Raw genomic sequence first — 21260 nt, forward strand, 5'->3', positions numbered from 1 at the left:
CTTCCCTCTCTCTCGTAGTTTTATTCTCTGTACTCTGGGAATTAGCGGTTGTAATCTACAAGTAGGGCTTTGACTATTTATTTAGATGGCTAGGTTTTAGTGTTAGTTGAAAATAATTTATATGAAAGGAAGAAAATGATAAAGCTTGACGACAAACTTAGTAGCTTTGTTTTCTCTTGGGGCTTGAAGAGTTATACTGCAGCATAGGAACAAGTTCCCACAATTTTCATTTTTACACTTCCCAATTATGTTCCTCTCTCTTCAGTGACATTCTTTACTCTTTCTATAATTTTGGAAATTGAAATGTTGGGGCTTCAGTTGTTGCTTTTTTAAGCATTCGAAAGTTGAAATGGCCTTTGGTCTCCGTTGAGAAATTCATGTGTATATATATTTTTTCGTTATTAAATTGTTGATCAACACTCGATTAAATTATTGGAAAATTGCAGTTAGAACTCGAGTTTTTTTGGTTGGTGCTAATTGAAACCATGTCAATGGAATCACGTAACGGAATTGTATTGACGGCTTTTTTTTTATCAAATTGTATTCGCAATTATTAATACGAAATTTTTTTCCCTATGGGGTTCACATGTTACATTGATGTCTACGTGTATCGGTCTGAGTTTTCTGTCGCACACTTCACTTCATTTTTTTCTTCTCCTTTTTGTTTGAACGAGCAATAATTGTAAATTATAACATTTTTATTTTGTCTTTAGAATGATATTTTTTTGTCTAACACTATCTGTTAATGTTTTTTTTCCTTATAATTTACTTTTCTATTTTGTCATTTTCTTCTTATGTTTGTGTTCCTTTTTTTGTAGCTAGTCATTGTGTTCCTCAGTAAAAAAAAGGTAGCCAATTCTTCTGGAGAGTGTTTAAAATGTAGACGCTGAAGAAGTAAAGATCCAAGCGATTAGGTCTACCGGAAAAAGCTGACGTGCAAATGAGGCATTCTTCTTCACGGTGGACGTAGGACTATGATTATGAATCTCACACATTAAATATGCAATAGTAGAAAGAGAAAAAAGTTGTAAATTAAATCGCAGATGAAGATATAAGGACTTTTAATAAAGTGCAATTGTCAATAATAACACCTTTTGAAGTTTATGTCTCAAAAATAGCAATAAAAAGAGAAAGTCACAAAAATGACATTCATTAAAGGGTAAAATATTCATAATACCTTTGATTTAAAATTAAATAAACAAACAAAAATAAATAATATAAAAAAATTCATTTTTTTATAGTTTCAGATTATATGCTTTCAGATTCGAAATTTTTATAATTTTTTTCTTGAAATTTTTTTTTTCGAAATTTTTTTTTTTTCAAATTTTTATTTTATAATTTAAAAATACTTTTGAAACTGTTTTTAAAATTTTTATTTTTTATTTTAGTATTTATTTTTTATAAAATTTTAAACCCTAATTCCAAAACCCCACCCCTTAACTCTAAATCCTAAGGTTTGAATTAATTAACCCAAATGGTATAAGTGTATATTTACCTCTTTAGTGAAACTTATTTTTGTGATTTTGAACCTTGAATGCTACTTTGAAAACAAAAACTTGGTTTAGTGCTATCCTATTCTTTTTCTCTTTAATAAATGCTGATAAATTAACAATATTAAAATAAATTATCAGTACAAAATTTTGCTTACCATACGATGTTGTTGTTTTTATATTTTCTTGATCTAATATTTATAATTTTGTCTATATAAGACCAAAAATGTAAAAATATTATCTTGTACAGAATAATTATTATTTGATATTTAAATATTTTTACCAAAATACTACTGAATATTAATTAACACATTATATTAACTAAATATAATTTTGCATTAAAACTTCAAAAATGAAACAAATAAAACTGCTATGGAGGATAGAATCAAAGACATTGTTTTTCATATAATCCAGACACGGTCAGGCGGAAGTGTTTATCGGAGAAACTTCTGGTCTGATCATAACTTGATATAATGAATATGGATAGTTGTGAGAAAAAACTTGTAAAACTTCTTATTTAATAGGCTAGAGAAAACAAAATTTGTTTGGTCATTTATTTTGAATACATACAGACTCAGATGAAATATTCAAAATATCAAAATTTGATACTTCCAAAGTAAAAGATTATGATTAACAAAATTTAGGAAGGACACTCAGATTTTTTCTTCTCCTCCATTTCTGATCTTCTCTTTTGTGATGATTCGCCACAAAGTCTGCTCTTCTTTTCATATGTGGATTCAAGGAAAATAGTACAGTACATGTCTGAACCATTGAATTATACCAATTTGATTTAGATTAATAAACGTGTCACATTTGATTAACAGAATCAGATCATCAAATATTCAAAGTCTAAAGAGATTATGACTTTGTCTGCTATTGGTTAAAGGTCTGCTGAAAAGAAGCCTAGTTACGAACATAAGTATAGCAATTACATGTCGTTTGGTGTAATGCCTTATTATTCGATCTAGCCTCTAGGAGCTAAACATGTGAATTTCGTTAAGCATCAATCTAAATACTTGTCTCATTGAAAATTCGATGCCTAGTGACATAAAATATGTTAGTTATGTTGGAATTTATAGACACATGTAGGTAAAGCTTTTGCTTTTAATTATTCCGCATAAAGTCACGTTTTAAAGAATGTTTAATGTTTGTTTCCCATAGTTTAACGTTGTGTACACGCAATAAGCTATCATCGTTTCAGTTTAGCTGATCATGGTACGTTTGCTGGGGGGTCATTATAATAAAAACCAACTGTATAACGATCCTGCGAGACAAGAAAATCTCTTATCATCAATAGTCAGACATCAAATCTGGTTTCCGGTAATTTGACGTTGGCAAGTTAAATAATTATCTTTAAAAAATAAAATAATTATTACTCATAGCACAAGGCCGATTCAACGTTTCCAGAAATCTAGCGTAAGACTAGAATATTATGCAAGATACAAAAATCTCTGCAGTTGTTCCCAGTGGCTGAGGGAGAAAATGTTTTTTAAATGGGTCAAATTGATGATACAAGTGTTTTACAAGGGCCAGTAAGCAAAATTCATTATATGTTTCTATATGAAATGCAAAAAAAAAAAAAATTCAAAAATTCACATGAGTCAACTGACCCACATGATCATAGGCTAGCTCCGCCACTGGTTGATCCTAAATTTCTGAAACCGAAGTTATGTCTTCTTTAGCTAAGCTTCGGACCAAGCAGGTTTTACCATGAATATAATTTATTGTGAAATTTTCCTTAAACTAAATGATTGTTCAGTGATGAAGTAGCTTTGATTCTCCAAGGAAACATCTCAATTTTTCGACAGTGTAGTAATCATGTAGAAGACATCACTAACAACTCCATTCACGTGACAAACTTGACCACTGATCAAATTTACTTGACCCGGCCTGTATGGCCACTACCCAGCACACGAATTGACGAATCTTGAATTATTATAGTAATAATATATATGAAACTATAACTTCCTAAATAAATATAAGAATATCATCACATCAGTTTCTCGGTGGAGAGCAAAAAAAGTTTAAATAATAGCAACAATGGATATTTCTTGCAAAAATAATTAAGTCCGCTGCCTTCAGTTTTGGTTTACAACCCACAACTTCAACAAAATAAAAAAATAGTCTTCTCAAACTTTTTTCTCATCTGTCCATCGGCACATCTAATGAAATATATTTTATTTTTCTTCTTATCCCATCATTTCTTATCGTACGATTTGTTGTTTTTCACTAAATTAAGATTTTTTCTTCAGTTTTAACTTTTAAGTTTTAACATAGTATAAAGTATGATTGGTAATCTACGAACGTAGTTAGAAACCAACCGTTCATACTCTTGCCAATTGGTGTAATAGTTTGGGGATTGGTTAAAAGCAGCCGTAGAATGTATATTATTTTCGTAAAAATATATATATATTATTTTCATTTTTTATATTTTTATACCAAGTATAATAAGAAATCGTTGAAAAGATCTCTAACTATAACTATTATTACTATCTCTTATCGTATAGTTACATACATTATTATATATTTTGCCCTTTTATTGAGATATAAACAACAACTTTTACTATACGTACTGACCAAACCTTGTCAACCAAGTGTATGTACCAAAATTTGGTACATATAGATTTCGATGTACCAACATGGTTATTTCACGTTTGCAAGCGGTGGTTTTTCCAGTTAGATAATAAACAACTTGGCCCTTTAGAGTTAGTAACGTTAGATGGGATATGCTATGTTCAAGGAAAATAAACCATAGTAACATATAAGAAGATAAAAGAAAAACATATAAGAAGAGAAATAATCTTTTTTTTTGTCAGCAAGAAGAGAAATAATCAAAAGAGTGACAAAAGGATTTCAATACCTTTATTGGACAAATAGGGCTGTCCCATGATATGACTCTGTCCTTCTACAGCTGTCTTGGTAATTCAACTTCTGCAATTTTTATCGCTTAAATTTTTTTCTCTTTCGAATATAATGTAAATATGTGTACTAAAGCTAATATAAAACAGAAGTGGGAAACAAAACCGCAGAGATTCCATGGTTCTCTTGTTACTTGCTTCAGTCTTCTTGTAGTCTTCTCAATCATCATATTAGGACCTGCCACGGTAAAAACAATTATCTGAAGAAGGATTTTCTTACACTGACATCATGATAGTTCAATGAAAATAATTAGTTTAATCTTCTTTTTTTTGTTAAAGGGGTTTAATTAGTTTAATCTTATTAGTATAATGCTTATTGAGTTTTTTTATCAATATTATTGAGTATATCTAAGTGATTTTATTTTATTTTTGGTAAAAATGTTAAAAAATTTATACTATTTTTGGAGTTTATACCATTATCTATGTTGATTTCTTAACTTGTTCTTCCTCCGTTTTATAATACTTGATGTTTTGCCTTAGTGCACAAAGATTAGAAAAGTTAGATTTAAAAAAAAAACATTTTTAAAAATATAGTTTTTAAATTATTTAACCAATTATAAAAAGATGGTAAAATCTAATTGACTTCTGAAGTTTCTACTCGATCGTTCACTCAATGGGGATAATAATGATGTCTTCAAGGTTTTTTGGTCTTGAGAACTTTTTTTTAGGTCTTGAGAAGTTAAATTTAGCCAAGTATTATTTATGATTTTTTTTAAAAATAATATTTGATTTTATTTGGTGATACAATGCTGGTTCATATCATAGAGTAGCATTTTTGTTTCAACTCCATTGTGATATGCCCAATTCTTTATATTGTCACACTAAAACTGGACCGCTAACTCTATACAAGACAACAGGTTTTGTTATTAGCTTATATAACCCTACTCGGACATTCACAAAATAACCTCGTGAACTACAGCTTTGTGATCACCGTTAGCAACTTCTTTAGTAGCAGACTAGCAGTGAGCACATCAACATACAACTTTACTAGTTCTGAATTTTTTTTTATGAATAATAAAGTGCATTTGCTTTGCGAAATCAAGAATGCCACGGTAAGAAAACATTGTATTTTTTTTTTTGCTGCAACCATATCTGAAGAATATCACTTTTACATCTAAAAAATGATGTAACCAATTGATATTTTAAAAAATTTGGAATTTTATTTTTTGAAAAATGTTTTAAAAAAACGAGGTATATCAAATTGGGTATAAAACGTGAATGCCTTTTTGCTAGGGTGAAATGGAAACACAACTCACGGCCAAGCAGATACTTCTCTCTTACTGTTTCATTTTATTTCATTTGTTATTTTATTCAAAAGAGTGAATCCTCAATATTTTCCATCACTTGATATGACCTTTCAGGAACCTTTTCTTTATTCATCGAAAGTATTAGTATTTAACAAGGTGAAATATAAAAATAAAATACCTTTTCGAACAGAATAAAAATAAAATACCTAAGAACATACAATAAACGATCATTCAGTATTTAATATTCTCTTTAATACATATATTTATACTTTTTTAGCAATGCATATTCACATTTATACCCTTAACAACCTACAACTATAACAACAAAATAAACTAATATGCACATATTTGTCCCCAAAAGAAGAAAAAAAACTAAAATGCAGTTTAAAAGAACGACAAAAGATCATTGATGAAACTCAACTAGATGTTTCTTTTAACGAATGATAATCTTCAATAAAATATCCTCTGAAGTAAATTTGAAAAATACAATTCGATATAGCCATTAGACGTTTTTTCTTTTCTTTAATGATACTAATCAAATTAAAGACTTACTTTTAAAAGATTTGTACCATTATCGATCTCACCTGTTCACGGTGTTTGTTTTGATTTATCATTCAACATAAATAAATGCAAGTTATGGGCCATTTCAAGCCCATTATTATCGAGTTGGCCCATATTCCTATTAAGGATAAGAAGCTAAACAAAACACTTGTCGGAGCTCAAGGTCTGTGTCTGTGTAAGGTTTTTGTGGCATGGAAAATGTATGTGATTAGCTTTGTCAGTCACTGACTGAAAAAAACATATTGATACTTTCTTTTGTCAATAACTTCCGCCGACATATGTTGAAATCTTTTAAGCTTTATAAGATATTCTGATTGACAACTTATTTTTCAAAAGAAGGGATAATGATTCAGGGAAGAAAAGAAAGAGCGCAATCAGCGGCATGAATATGTTTTCCCGAAACCCCAAAGTAAAAAAGACTCAACACTTTGATGTTTTTTTCTTTGCATGCTTTACTTTTTCATCATTTTATCTCACTAAAATGTCAATACTAAACTTACAAAACTGTAAGGTGCAACAAAGTCCTTGAGTTTCACAAGGATTATATATAAATCTTCATTTTACATATCAATTAATCAGGAGTGTGCAACTCTAACTTGTTTTCTTCTCATATTTATGTTTCTAAAATTGCAAGTTCAATATGGCACCCTTAAGACAAATAACCTTTTTTTTTTTGAACAACAAACTTGACAAATAACTAAAACCAAGCTAAAGTATAATATGAAATGTTCAGTTTTACTTTTGATAAGATCTGAGAGTCATTTACAGACCAAACCAACCAAGCTAAAATATAATATTTAGACATGCATCATTATTTACTTATGACCCTACATTTACATGCCTTTCCTTGCACATTTTTTGTTCCAAAAGACAAAACAAAGAAACACGATCGAAAAGAAAAACATGAACTCCAAATCTCTCACTTGTTGTGTTGTGTTCTTGCTACACACAAATTTATTATCTTCTACATCGCCATCATCTCTCATCCACATCAACTCCACGACATCAATCCTCAATGTCACGTTACCACACTCCTTATCTCAATCCCTTGAGGATTTCGCCCTCAAGACGTTAACAAACCAACACCACACCGGTTCTTTATACCGAGCTGTCTTACCGAATAATTTATCAGGCATAGAAGTCTCCATAGTCCGTCTCAGCGGGAAGAGCATTTGGAACGCCGGGGCCAGATTCAGCAACGTGCTTATTCCGGCAAGGTCAGTTTCGGTTCCTCCTGCAAGGAGAGTCGCTATTGTGTACCAAAATCTAGGGAACTGGTCTAACCATTGGTATACCGTACCCGGTTACCGGTTAATCACTTCTGTCTTAGGGTTTAGGGTTTTGGACGTGTCGGATCAAGACAACGTCAAAGAGATCAGTCTAAAGATGAAGAATCCTGTAAAGATCTTGTTTAGGGATTTATCGGATGAAAAAATGTTGTCTAGGGTAAGTTGCGTGAGTTTCAAGGCACAAAACGAAGACAAGGAAGCTGCTCGTATAAGCAGAATGATTCTCCCGGGCGTGTGTTATGGTTCAAGCCATGGAGACTACTCGGTGATCGAACCTTTAGAGAAGGATAAGAAGAAGAAGGTGGCGTTATGGGGGACCTGGTGGTGGCTGTGGATGGTTGGTCTAGTATTAGGGCTTGGCATGTTATGGTTCTTAGGGTTTGTATGTACAATGGGGCTAAGGATTTTAAGAACAAAGAAGATTCAAGTGATGATGGAGAGGGAAGCTAATGATGGTGAAGTGTTTGAGAGTAGGTGGGTTGGTGGAAGTAAAATGCCATCTGCAACTGTAACCAGAACCTTACCAGAGTCAGAATCCCGATTCGAAAACGGTTATCATGGATGAATAAACGTTTGTGTCTAATAATTCAATATTGAAAGCACTGTGAAGAAATATGAATTTATCTTTACTATGCGAGACATTATAGCTGAATCTCAAAGTCTTCTCACATCAAGACTTGTGTTAAGTCTAGGCATTGCATATTCCCACTCTAAAACCCTCGCAAGTATGAGCCCAAAACAGTTAAAACTCAGAGGAAGATAGCCAGCAAGATGAATAATTTGTAAACATATTCTACCTCTTTCAATATTATAAATACCAATACATATTAGACAAGAATGTCTAGAGAAGCTTAATGATTTTATTCATACAATATAGGTTTAATGATTGCAAAGGCATCCCAGTATTGAATCAGAAGAAGAAAAACTTCAGTTGCAAGCAAAACAGGATAAATGGATGCAATAATGCCCACAAAAAAACAAAAAACAAAAAAGTGAGACATTTGACAGAGACGGAAGACTACGTTTCACAGCTACTGGTGTTCCTCTCCAACAGGCTTCCAGAATTTCACCGGAGGAACATAAAATATTGCCAACTTCCTAATTAGCCAAAACAAACCCGTTGCAGAAACTCTGTTGCATTGAGCTAGAATGTAACGAACTCTCCTTCACTACGAGAAAACAGCTTAATTCTGACGGACATTCTGACGGAAAATGAGATCCTCGGAATATTCCGAGGAAACCCAAATTTTGGGTTTCCTCGGAATTTTCTTGGAATATACCGATGAAATACCGAGAAATCACATTCCTCGGAAAACACCGACGAATATCCGAGGAAATTCCGAGGGATAATAGGATTTAGGTATTTCCTCAGAATTTCCTCGGCATAGTCCGAGACTTTTCCGACGATTCAGGGCTTTGCTTTTAGGGTTTCTGTTTCCTCGGAAAAGCCTCGAAATATTCCGAGGCTTTTCCGAGGAAGTAGGGTTTTTAAACCGAAAACAACGTTTTGCGGTTTGAATAACACTTATATAACCCCTATTAAGTGTCTTAGACTGATTATGAAGTAAAAAATTTGTTTAAGTGAAACACTTATATAACACTTTTCCAATTGTATGAACGAAATCTCCACAACATAAGAGAAACACTTATACACTTTAATGAACGGTTAAGGGAATACTTACAATTCGTTTTGAAATTTTGTTATTTCATGGTTTATGATCATCTATACAAAGATTCCTCAATGGTATGCATTGCATTTGTATAAGAAATGATATAGGGCAAAAAAATTTGATGTTTTGAAACCCCAAACATGTGTTCCTTGGAATTTCCTCGGAATATTCCGAGGAAATTCCGAGGAACAATATAAATTAATAGAAATACATGCACAGGATATTCTTTTTCCTCGAATTAATGAAAATATTCCGAGGAAATTCCGACGGATATTTAAGTGGCCGTCGGAATTTCCTCGGAATATTTTCATTTAACCGGGCAAACAAACCGCCAAATATTTTACGAAAATTGAAATTGAAAATACTGAGGGAATTCCGACGAAAAATATCTGTCGGACCCTAGGTTTTATAAACTCGAAATACATTTTCTTCCCCATTTCTCTCTTCTTTCTCTCCGGCGATCTCTCTCTCCTTCCGGCGTTCTCCATCTTCTCTCGCGACGATCTCTCCGGCGAATCCTCTCCATTCCCTTACAAATCATGTAAGGACCCTATCCCACTCTCTTAGGTCCTATTTGTTAGGTTTTTAAGTAGATTTGATGATTTTAGAAGTTTTTTGATAGATTTTTGTTAGGGTGATTGGGTAGGATTGTGATTTGTTGTGTAATAGGTTTAGAATTGTGATTTGGTTGTGTTGAATTGATTTAGAACTTTTTTATAAACTGTTTATTATTTTTGTATTTACAAAACATTTTTTCTATATAAATTCGATTTTACAAAACATTTTTTGTATATAAATTCGATTTTTGGATTTATAAAAGATGATTTCATATTTATAAAATTATTTATATTTATTAAAACTAATTTTGTATTTATAAAAGATTTTTTTATTTATAAACACAATTTTTTTATTTTTGTATTTATAAAAACTATTTTTAAATATACAAAACGTTTTTTGTATATAAATTCGATTTTTGGATTTATAAAAGATGATTTCATATTTTAAAACTAATTTTGTATTTATAAAACATTTTTTTGATTTATAAACACTATTTTATTATTTTTTGTATTTATAAAAACTATTTTGTATTTATAAAAACTATTTTGTATTTATAAAAAGATGATTTCATATCTATAAAATATTTATATTTATTAAAACTAATTTTGTATTTATAAAACATTTTTTTGATTTATAAACACTATTTTATTATTTTTTGTATTTATAAAAACTATTTTGTATTTATAAAAAGATGATTTCATATCTATAAAAAAATTTATATTTATAAAACTAATTTTGTATTTATAAAACATTTTTTTGATTTATGAACACTATTTTATTATTTTTTGTATTTATAAAAACTATTTTGTATTTATTAAAAGATGATTTCATATCTATAAAAATATTTATATTTATTAAAACTAATTTTGTATTTATAAAACATTTTTTTGATTTATAAACACTATTTTATTATTTTTTATATTTATAAAAACTATTTTGTATTTATAAAAAGATGATTTCATATTTATAAAAATATTTATATTTATTAAAACTAATTTTGTATTTATAAAACATTTTTTTTATTTATAAAAACTATTTTATTATTTTTTGTATTTTAAATATGTTTTCTATTTCAATTTTATATTTTCGAATTTCAATTTAAAAAAATAAATTTATAATTTTTTTTTAATTTTGGAAATATTCCGAGGAAGTGTATCCCTAGGGATTTTCCGACGACATCTTCCTCGGAATATTTCGAGGATTTTCCGACGAACTGGTGGTTCTCGGAGTTTCCTTGGAAATTCATTTCCTCGGAATTCCGTCGGAAATTTCTGAGGGATTTCCGAGGAAAATTGAATTTCCGAAGAATTTTTTCGAGGACTTGTTTCGTCGGTATATCGTCAGAATAACATTATTTCGACGATATACCGACGATTTTTTTTCTTCGGTATGCCGCTGATTTCTTGTAGTGCTTTGCTTATGAGGAAGATGAAGTTATAGCACTTCATTAAACGAATCTGCGTCGTTCATGCTAATGGACCTCGTCTTCTCTTTTGCAGATTAACATCGAAGCCCACCTCGAGTCCAGCTCACTTTACACAGCCGGATGCCTTCTTCAGCTAATGAGCCACGGCTTTACTCATCCCACGAAGCCCAGATCCGATGAAAGCGACAAACACCCCTTATTAACAAACTTAGACTGCATTTTACTATTTTCCAAATTTTTACTCAAAAAATATTATAACTACTATAAATTATGAAGAAATTTATAGAATAATCAATTCCTTCATCTATTTTCTTTCATTCGTACATATTCAGCATTTTACCAAAAAAATGAGTACATTTCTAAAATAAATTCTTAAGAATATTTTCCGAACGGTAAACTATAAACACACGCATAAATGATGTACGCACACAAAAAACCATGTAAACATAAGGTGTGTTCAATGCATGATCATTTCGTGTATAACAGAAACGTATTAAAAAGTTAGACACGTAAAGATTAAAGAACACCTTTTTCTTGAACTAAACGTAAAGAAAACTTAAAAACACCATGTCATGTGTGCGTGTAAAAATAAAGAACACGATTAATGTATGTATGTCTCAGTGTCTCATGGTATAAGGTTGTGTATACAATTACACCTAGACATTATACAAATTGTATTTATAAATATCGTTAGTGTCTTATGTTTTTTTCCACTTTTAACTTAAGAAGATGCAAACTTCATGGTAATGATTCAGAGAAAACATTTTTGTTAATTAATTTTTTTGTTCACAATGTTTTCCCAAACTGTAGTTGTTCCTGGCACAGCAAAAAAAAAAGGAAATGCCAATCCCACGATTCCATCGATTACTTTTATAACTAAAATTTGTATGATGTCTATGTTTAGTTGCGTACACAATAAACCATTAATTGTGTTATTTATCGATGGCATTCTAGGATTAGTATTTCCAAGTTTTGCTGTGCCGGGAACAACTACTGTTTGAGAAAATATTTGTGAACATAAAATTTGTAATAAAGATGTTTTCTCTTTTTGGATGAGAACACGGCGATGGAAACAATGAAGTGGGAGGGAAAAAAAGAGATTTTGGAAATTTGAAATGGCTAATTGGCTACAACTCTCATTGGTCAAACACCAACTCGATCGACATTGCGCTGCACAATGCATAGTAGTTTGTTGAGTCTAGGAAGCGTGACATTATGGGTCAACGGGTAAGCGAATTAAATTCTACCTTCACATTTAGATTTCCAACTAAAATAACCATTATAATCCATATGAATATGAATCTTTCTTTTTATCTTTCACGATTAGATGAGAGTTAAAACTATTAGCTATTTGATTTATTTCCATAAAAACCCCATATTTTCCATAGACTTTTTTTTTTTGAACAACAAACTCATCATATATTAACTGATAAGAGTTTAATACATAGTAGGAGAAGGTAGAAGCAGAGCGTTTCTCACCACCCATAATTCCATAGATTATAATTCATAAGTATAGATTGTAAAACAATCTGATATCATTTGAAAGCTTCATGTACAAACCTGAACAACCAGATTCTTATGAAGCTGTTGGTATATATACTGATAACAGCTCACGTTGAGAAGCTCTTATGCTGCTTTATCTTTCATGGCATTGACAATATCATCATGTGTCTGTTGAGGATCCTATCTTTGTTCCTCAGTTTCATGCCTTATCCTTTTATCTTGCTGGCTAGAAACTTCTTCATTCCATCTAGAATATGTATCATAGTCCCTTTTGCCCCCAAGAACTGTAAATTGACATCCTATAATCTCCATCTTTATGTTGGCCTTGAACTCGAACAAAAACTCGCTGAACGTTGCATCTACTTCAGGTTCATTGCCTTTGTTTAGGATCAAAGAACCTCCCAATGTAAAGAGATGATCGTTCACGAGTACAGGAATGTGTAACTCTAGAGATTCATCTCTCACAACACTGCCATCGCATATGCGCCTTATGCAACAAGCTACACGAGCAATACCACCAGAGTCATCGTCATAGACAGCTGACCGAGCAAGAAGCCTAATGCAAGCCTTATATCTCAGGAATCGAGGAAAGGGTCTCTGAATCATATGCACAACCTTTAACAGATCTCCTGAAGTTTGGTCTTTAAACATTCCAGGCTGTTCTTCACCAGGTAAGATGGTGTATCTGCTAGGTGATGCACATATGAGCTCTCTTGCTTCTCTGTTGAGTTTCAAGCAGTTTGCAAAATTGAGACAGATGTCTGGATTGTGAAACGAACCATGTATTCTCTCAAGAGACTCACACTCTTGTGCATTTAGCTCTGAAAGTGATTCTGGAAGCTGTGGAAGTGATGTAAGCTTTCTGCATTTTCCAACGTCAAGCTTATGAAGTTGAGAAAAATGTTTGATGCAGTCTGGAATAGTTTTGATATCTTCGTTACCACTCAAATCCAGTAAAACTGGAGAAGTATATGCCTTTCTCGGTAGACATTTTGGTAACATTTCTTCAATATTATTAGCCTTTATCGTCAGCCTTTTCTTGACACCAGAGAGCCAACTAACTATTGCAGTAAACAGTATACCATCCACACTGCCTGAGAAATCCACTTCTTCAAGGTTCTCGAGCTTTGAAACGTTCATAGAGATATTGGTTAGTTTCGAGCATTGCGTCATACAGACTCTCTGCAGCCCACAGAGATTCTTGATCCATGGAGGAACTTCTATTATTCCTGTGTAGCTTAGTTCAAGCTCCTCGATGCAGTTAGGGACATGTGGGAATGCACTGAGGCTTTCACAACCATCTGCTGAAAATTTCTTAAGGTTTGTGGCATTTGAGAGATTAGGAATCTCTTTGAGCTTTCTGGAGTAACTCACATCCATCACTTTGAGACTCCTAAGTGGCTGAACTCATACCATAACAAGCAACAGATAAGACCACATGTCAGTTCAGTATATAATGAGAACTTGTGTAAGAAAATATTTCTGGAGGACTAACTATGATCCCTTCCCAGAGTTTCTCAAGCTTGCTAAATCTCATTCTGAGTTCCACAAGGAACTCTGCAGAGAACTTGGAAGGCAAAGATCTCATAGGAAACGAGTCCCAGTGTAGCAGTCTAAGTTTGTGGGGTAAATAGTTTAGACCCTGTGGCAGATTTAGTCTGGATCTACCATTCCATTTCTTATATATCTCCAAGAACTGGAGATTATGCATTCCTTTAAAGGCTTTCTTACTTATGGATAACTCTCCATTGATTTTCGATGCATCGAATGATATGCCTAAGACAGTTGCTGTACCCTGAAAAAAAAACTCCACAGAGTGAGAGACTATATCGTTAGATGTAAAGATAAGAGTGTAGAAGTGCTTACGGATTTGCAGGCAAGTACATCCCTAATCTCCTCAGCATCAACCAAGAACTGACGTTTTCCAGGCTCGTGAACAGACTGTTGACAGACGATCTCTCTACCCATTTTTTGTAACAGAGAGTGCATATGTATGCGTCCCCAATGAGTATCTATAAGAGATTTATCAGCCAAGGCTTTAAGTCCGTGGTCAACGTCCAAGTTACTATTCTCAAGCAACATCTTCACATCCTCGACGTTCTTACCATTGAACAAACAAGCAATGTGAAGAAATATGGATTTATCTTTACTATGCAAGGCATCATAGCTGAATCTCAAAGTCTTCTCAATTTTACCATCAAGACTTGTGTTAAGTCTTGGTATTGCATATTCCCACTCTTCTTTAGAAAACCCTCGCAAGTAGGAGCCCAAAACGGTTAAACCCAAAGGAAGATATCCAGCAAGATGAGTCACTTGTAGCGCGAGCTCCCTGATACCGACACAAGGAGGATGCTTTTGTCCAAAAGCAGATTGACAGAAGATCTCAAGAGCTTCGAGTCTAGACGGAAGTTCCACCTTGTATACAAGGTCGATACCATGTGCTTTCAGAAGCTGTCTATCTTGTGTGGTCACTACAATCCTACTTCCAGAACCAAACCATCGAGGCTCCTTTGCCAAGGCAATGAGTTGCTCCAGTTCATCAACATCATCAAGAACAACAAAGACTCTCTTGTCCTTCAACCTTTCTCTTACCACACCTGAGTGAGGTATCTTCACATCTTTATGGTTGATAAGCTTAGACAAAAACTCTTCTTGCAGATGCAACTTCGAACCGTAATCATCGAGGCTGATTCTCCTATATGTTTCCTTAATGTTCCCCATGAATGCACTATGCTGGAAAATAGGAGACAGTCGAGTGTATAGAGCTCTTGCAATGGTTGTCTTCCCAATTCCCGCAGGACCCCAAACACCTACAATCCTCACTTCACTAGACTCTAGAGATAACAATGGCTTCAGATTTTTGATATGAGCTTCTATTCCAACGAGATCATCAAAGTCCCTTGAAGGTGTAACGTTTAATGCACTAGAGATATCCAACGCAAGTTTCTCAATCATATCAGCTTCATTGTTCCTAAGGTGAAAGATAAACAACCGCGCATTCACATATAGTCATATCATCTACATAAACTCTTTTAATACCCAAACTCAGAATATTATTAACTGAACCCCAAATAAATTCAGATCCAAAATAGATAGTAAATAGAGCTATCAAATATATCCAAACCCAAAATATTATTAACCGAACATGACATGAACATATATAAAAACCCGAATGAGATTTAGAAGGCTAAACATGAAAATTCAATCCGAAACCGAACACCCAAACCTACTGATTTTAGTGTTTGAATCGAACTCGAAATATTATTAACCGAACATAACTCGAACAAATATAGAAAATTCGAATGAGACCTAAGGCTAAATTCGGAAACCTGATCCTAACCCGAACCCGAAAGCTCAAACCTACTCATTCCTAAAAAAAAAAAAATCTCAAAGTTGGAATAGCTGATATTCAGAACAAAACTAATATTATATGTTGTGGTGTCAGTTAAACAATTACTAGTTTTTGCCAGTAAGCTCTTATCTATTATATTAAAACAAAAGTCACAACTTCTCTTAATGTGTGATTTTTTTAAAATGGACTTTTCCTAGAAAATTATATTTCATTTAATTCTAATTAACATTATGCATCATTAAGATATCACATTTTAAGTAATTGACATATATAATAACTCACCTATAAAATTGTCTTATTTTTTAATTATAAAAATATGTTGAGAAAAAAATCTAAAAAATCTTATTAGATATTTTAAATATTATTATAAAATGAATCATTGACTAATTTTGTGATTAGTACTCTAATATTATTATCAATTAATATTAGTTGAGATTTTATTATAAAAAAAATATGTATACTATTTTCTTAAAATTTCTAATTATAGTCTATATTATCTATTAAAATAGAAATAATGAAATCTTTCATGTATTGTTTTATATTTTGGACCATCCTTTAATTTTTTATTAAATCAATACTATTAAAAGGGAAGGAGTCTTAAAAAATCTACTTATAAAGTTGTTTGGACCCTTTCATTTAACTCATTATTTTTTGGTCCTATTTTAAACTTAGACTAACAATATGTTACCATGTATTTCTCTAACAATAATTTATTCAATTCTTTTATTTATTCAAATATTACTCCTACATCTTAATCATTACTATTACTATATTTACCATTTTGACTTTTAATCATAAAAGCATTGAAACTAATGTTTTATATTATCAATTTTATCATATAATATATGATTTAAAACAAGAGAAGTTACACGACATATATGTGTACATTCTAACTTCATCTTTTCTTTATAATAATGTAATCGTATCATATATAAACTTTCATACTAAAATCTCATATTATATACTAAACTTTCAACCGTCTATAGTTTGATAGATATTTTCATATTTAAAAATGAGTTTTCTAAAAATATTTCATCAACCATGTTTTTATACAATAACATTAAAAATCTATATCAAAAGGTTGTTGGACCCGATATGGACGTAATAGGTCTACATCTGTTCGGGTATTTAGGATCCTAAAAAAATTCGAAATATCTAAAAAATCTGAAAATATCTGAAACACGAAAAGTACTTGAAACTCCAAACAAATAGCCAAAAAAATTCAAATACCTAAAAATTCAAAATCTTATTCAAAATCTGTCACTGAACTGAAAATACCCAAAATTTTATCCAAATACTCAAAAAAATTTTTACTTTGAAAATTTACATGAAATCAAAAACTATAATCGTAAACCAAAAATCTAAAAAAAATATCCATAATGCTGGAAACATATTCGAAATATCCAAATATACCTAATAAACACAACATATTTATGATCGGGTCTAGGGTAGGACCCGGACTCAAACAAAGACATACGGATCCAAAAAAACCCCAGATAGGTTATCTTCTCTGGAACTGAACTAAACCTATATTTCCGGGTCGGTTCGGTTTATTTTTTTGATCCGGATATAATTCTCATGCGTAAAAGAAATTTACATAAAAGTGTACATATAAAATATCAAATAAACTAATTTATAGATTATATAACTGTTAAAAATTATATTTTCAATATAATAAGACTTTGTATTATAATATAATCCAAAAACCCCGTGCTTTCCAAGCGCGGATCAAAATCTAGTATATTTTATTAGGACTAATAATATATATAATTTTTGAACTACGTTAATCACAATATTTTTTGATATCTTTTTGTTTTAAATATAAATATATATTTTAAAAGTTCTAACAAGTCTGTTTAAAAGATTTTAACAAGATCTTAATTTTCAAAAAGTATATGTAAATATTTTCATTAATTTTGAAATTAGTTATAAAATAATATTATACATTTATATATTTTATAATATTAAAAATATAAATTCTACCATTTTATCAATTATATAATCATAATCAATCATTTTAAGAGAAATTATTAATTATTATATTGTGCTAAATATGATTAAATTATTTTAAATGTCAAATTTATATATTTTATTTTTTGTAAGTATTTATATTCGAAAGGTAATATGTAGGTAACATGTGTTAATATTAGAAAACTATATAATACACGTATATAAATTAACATGTATTTCATCAAAGTTAATAATACAAATCATTTATGCAAGATATCTTTTTTTAAATATAAATATAATATATATATATATATATGTATAATTTTTTTTTAACAAATCTTTTGAAAATATTATAGCATTATCATAATTTTCAAAATTTTATGTAAATATTTCAACTAATTTCGTAATTAGCAACAAAATATTATTATGCATTAATATATATATATATATAGTAATCATTTATAAGATAAAAAATTAACTTTTTATCATTTTATAATAATAATAGTTTATATTAAATGAGATTATTATATTGAACTAAATATGATAACATTATATTAAATTGATGAAATTGTAAAAACAGTTTTTATAAGTATAAAATATTTATGCTAAAAATATAATACGATGATAAAACGACTTAACATTCAAAAACTATATAATACATGTATAAAAATCGACATATCTTAAAATTTTGTATATATAATAATATATTATCTGAAATAAATAAATATAAAAATATTGCTAATAGACAACTTAGTTTTCAAGGTCGGTGGGTCAAAACTAAATATAATTTTAATACAAAAATAATATTTAATATGTTTTTAATGCATATATTAATTTGTTAAATAAATATATATACCTTAAATGATGTAAAAAAATATTTATATATATAAAATGAAAATAAAGAATGACTAACCAGAGGCGAGAATCCACTCCGGCTAGATTCGCGAGGTCCGTCAGAGCCCGTGACCATCTCTGCCTCACTTCTTCCGACTTCCCCAAACAAGTTTCTTCAAAGATGTTTCCAAAATCCCCGGCCTGCTTTCTGACGTCAGATGGATCGACTTCGTAGAAAACCGGCATCACTGTTTGGCCGATCTCTTCTTTACAGCTCATGATTTCGAGCAGTTCGTTCAAACACCACGTCGAAGATGCATAGTTCTTCGAGAGCAAGATGACTGCCATCCTTGATCCTCTGATCGCTGCCACGAGCTCAGGGCCGATAGCTTTGCTCCTCTTGATCTCATGATCGATGAAAGTTGTGATTCCTTTCCTTTGCAACTCCTTCAGGAAATGGCTGAGGAAGTTTTTGCGGAGATCTTCACCGCAGAAGCTCGGGAAGACGTTGAATCTCCAATTTCGAGAAGGAGACGAAGACTCCATGAATAAAATTGCAAAGGAAAGACGTTGAATCTCCAATACTCCCTATTTTAATCAGGCACCCTGTTTGAAAAGTCAGCCATGACCAAGTTTGAATCCATGAAGATTGTTATCGTAAAACTAATAACTTGAGCCCATAACGAATCACAAAGAAATAGAGGCCTATAATAAAGAAGCCTATTTAAACTGAAATAGTATAGCATTCATCCCAACGTTTCCACTCAAGATTACATGTAAAAAAAAACATTACTACTAACAAAGAATCAATCAAAGCTAAAATCACTAGTGACTCTTAGCTTCTACACGATCGCACGTCAAATTGTGTCGTTCGTTAAAGTTCTATGCGTTTTACTTTATCGCCTCTTGATTGATATTTTTTTGTACTCTGTAATCAAATTGTCGATTCAGCTAAGTATTAGTGATGGGCCTAACTCACACCCAAAAGCTAGCTCAAGAGTGGAGGATTGCCTAAACACATATATATTGCCCAAGGAAATTAATCCCACACGATGTGGGACATGGGACATCTAATAGCCCCTCTCGAGATGTGGGTGGGAAACGGTCCATCGGAAACAGCCCAAGCCCAACATCTCGGATATACCACAGCAATATGGGCCACTTGTACAGGCTACATAAATAGGAAATTGTTTATGTGGGAAATCATATGTTGGGCTTTCACCATGGGCTCTGATACCATATTAGTGATGGGCCTAACTCACACCCAAAAGCTAGCTCAAGAGTCGAGGATTGCCCAAACACATATATATTGCCCAAAGAAATTAATCCCACACGATGTGGGACATGGGACATCTAATACTAAGCTGTTGATGGCTTGATGAAAATTTATGAATGCATGTTGGATATAGATGGTAAACACAAGAGAGAATTTATAGAACAAAGAACATAGGAAATATAGACAAAATATAATAAGTTTATTTCATTTTTTTCATCAAAATTTTTGTGAAATATTTCTCTTTAAATTTTGTTTATTTTTCATAAAATGAAGGTAGTGATAGTTCCATTCTATTCAATCTAAATATTACTTTTGTCAAACTATATAATAGAATAATATCAGCCATTTTATTTTATAAAATAATAATCTAGTTGTATCTGTTGCAAGGTTTTGAGTTCACTAAGCATTTTGGATGGGTTGAGTTAATGAAATTTTGCACTACACCAAAATACACAAAAAAAAAAAAATAAATTTATTTGTCCACATAAATAAGACGATAAGGTAGTCATTTTCAAAATATTATTATAGGCATGTCTGATGTCGCTGTGTCTTTTTTGTTTCTTTCAAATTTTAAGAAATGATAGAGGAGTCCAGGGACGCATAATTACAAATGAATTATCAGCTAAACAATCTTATTCAATCGTTTTCTAATCCTAAAATCAAACTTCAGCGTGAAACTAAGCCAGTCAAATTACAAATCCAGTGTATTGAGATACTTTAAGGGAAGTTTTTGGCTATATATGCTAACTTTATTTTTTTGCATTTTCAGATTATTGCATGAACCCTTTTCAAGATAATTAGAGAAAGTAAGCCTTAGTTCAAAAAAGAAGATGACTAGAGAAATCAATTATTACAAAAAAAAAAACAATACGAATATATAGGAGGACCAACAAGGTCGCACAGGGACGTCATTGACGCATTAAAGATGTCATAGGTCGGCATAACAAGACAAGAACAACTTGATAATACTTTAATTTGCATGTTTCAGTATAGCTATAGAAGAAGAAAGTAGATCAATTCTTACCTATATAAGTTTAGGTACAAATTATCATTTCTGGACTGTGAATGCCGAGTTGGACATTACTGACTTCAAAATATAAACAGAAAATGCAGATTGAAATCGATGAGGTAAGGTAAAAAAAGTTTGGTTATTCAAGTTATGTTGTAGATGCTTACAACTCAACAC

At 31.3% G+C, this 21260-nt stretch overlaps 2 protein-coding genes across 2 annotated transcripts; one reads left to right on the forward strand and one right to left on the reverse strand.

Moving 5' to 3' along the window:
• The first annotated feature begins 1412 nt into the window (after positions 1-1412).
• LOC103861432 lies at positions 1413-8477 on the forward strand. Its single transcript, XM_033286702.1, has one exon. The coding sequence runs from the start codon at positions 7054-7056 to the stop codon at positions 8068-8070; it is 1017 nt and encodes a 338-aa protein (XP_033142593.1). The 5' UTR covers positions 1413-7053; the 3' UTR covers positions 8071-8477.
• A 2291-nt stretch (positions 8478-10768) lies between these two features.
• LOC103861433 (putative disease resistance protein At4g11170) lies at positions 10769-19587 on the reverse strand. Its single transcript, XM_009139137.3, has 4 exons — positions 18878-19587; positions 14529-15633; positions 14158-14457; positions 10769-14063 (listed from the first exon to the last, which is right to left on the reverse strand). Exons 1-4 carry the CDS (start codon positions 19342-19344, stop codon positions 12843-12845), a joined length of 3093 nt encoding a protein of 1030 aa, XP_009137385.1. The 5' UTR covers positions 19345-19587; the 3' UTR covers positions 10769-12842.
• Between the last annotated feature and the right edge of the window lie 1673 nt (positions 19588-21260).

Source organism: Brassica rapa, chromosome A03 (genome assembly GCF_000309985.2).
Source record: "Brassica rapa cultivar Chiifu-401-42 chromosome A03, CAAS_Brap_v3.01, whole genome shotgun sequence".
Lineage (NCBI taxonomy): Eukaryota > Viridiplantae > Streptophyta > Magnoliopsida > Brassicales > Brassicaceae > Brassica > Brassica rapa.

Coding starts and splice junctions, on each gene's coding strand:
- LOC103861432 (XM_033286702.1), top strand. CDS start 7,054: ATGCCTTTCCTTGCACATTTTTTGTTCCAAAAGACAAAACAAAGAAAC.
- LOC103861433 (XM_009139137.3), bottom strand. CDS start 19,344: ATGGAGTCTTCGTCTCCTTCTCGAAATTGGAGATTCAACGTCTTCCCG. Junction 15,634..18,877: donor GGAGTGGATTCTCGCCTCTG/GTTAGTCATTCT, acceptor CTTTCACCTTAG/GAACAATGAAGCTGATATGA. Junction 14,064..14,157: donor AACTCTGGGAAGGGATCATA/GTTAGTCCTCCA, acceptor GTATGAGTTCAG/CCACTTAGGAGTCTCAAAGT.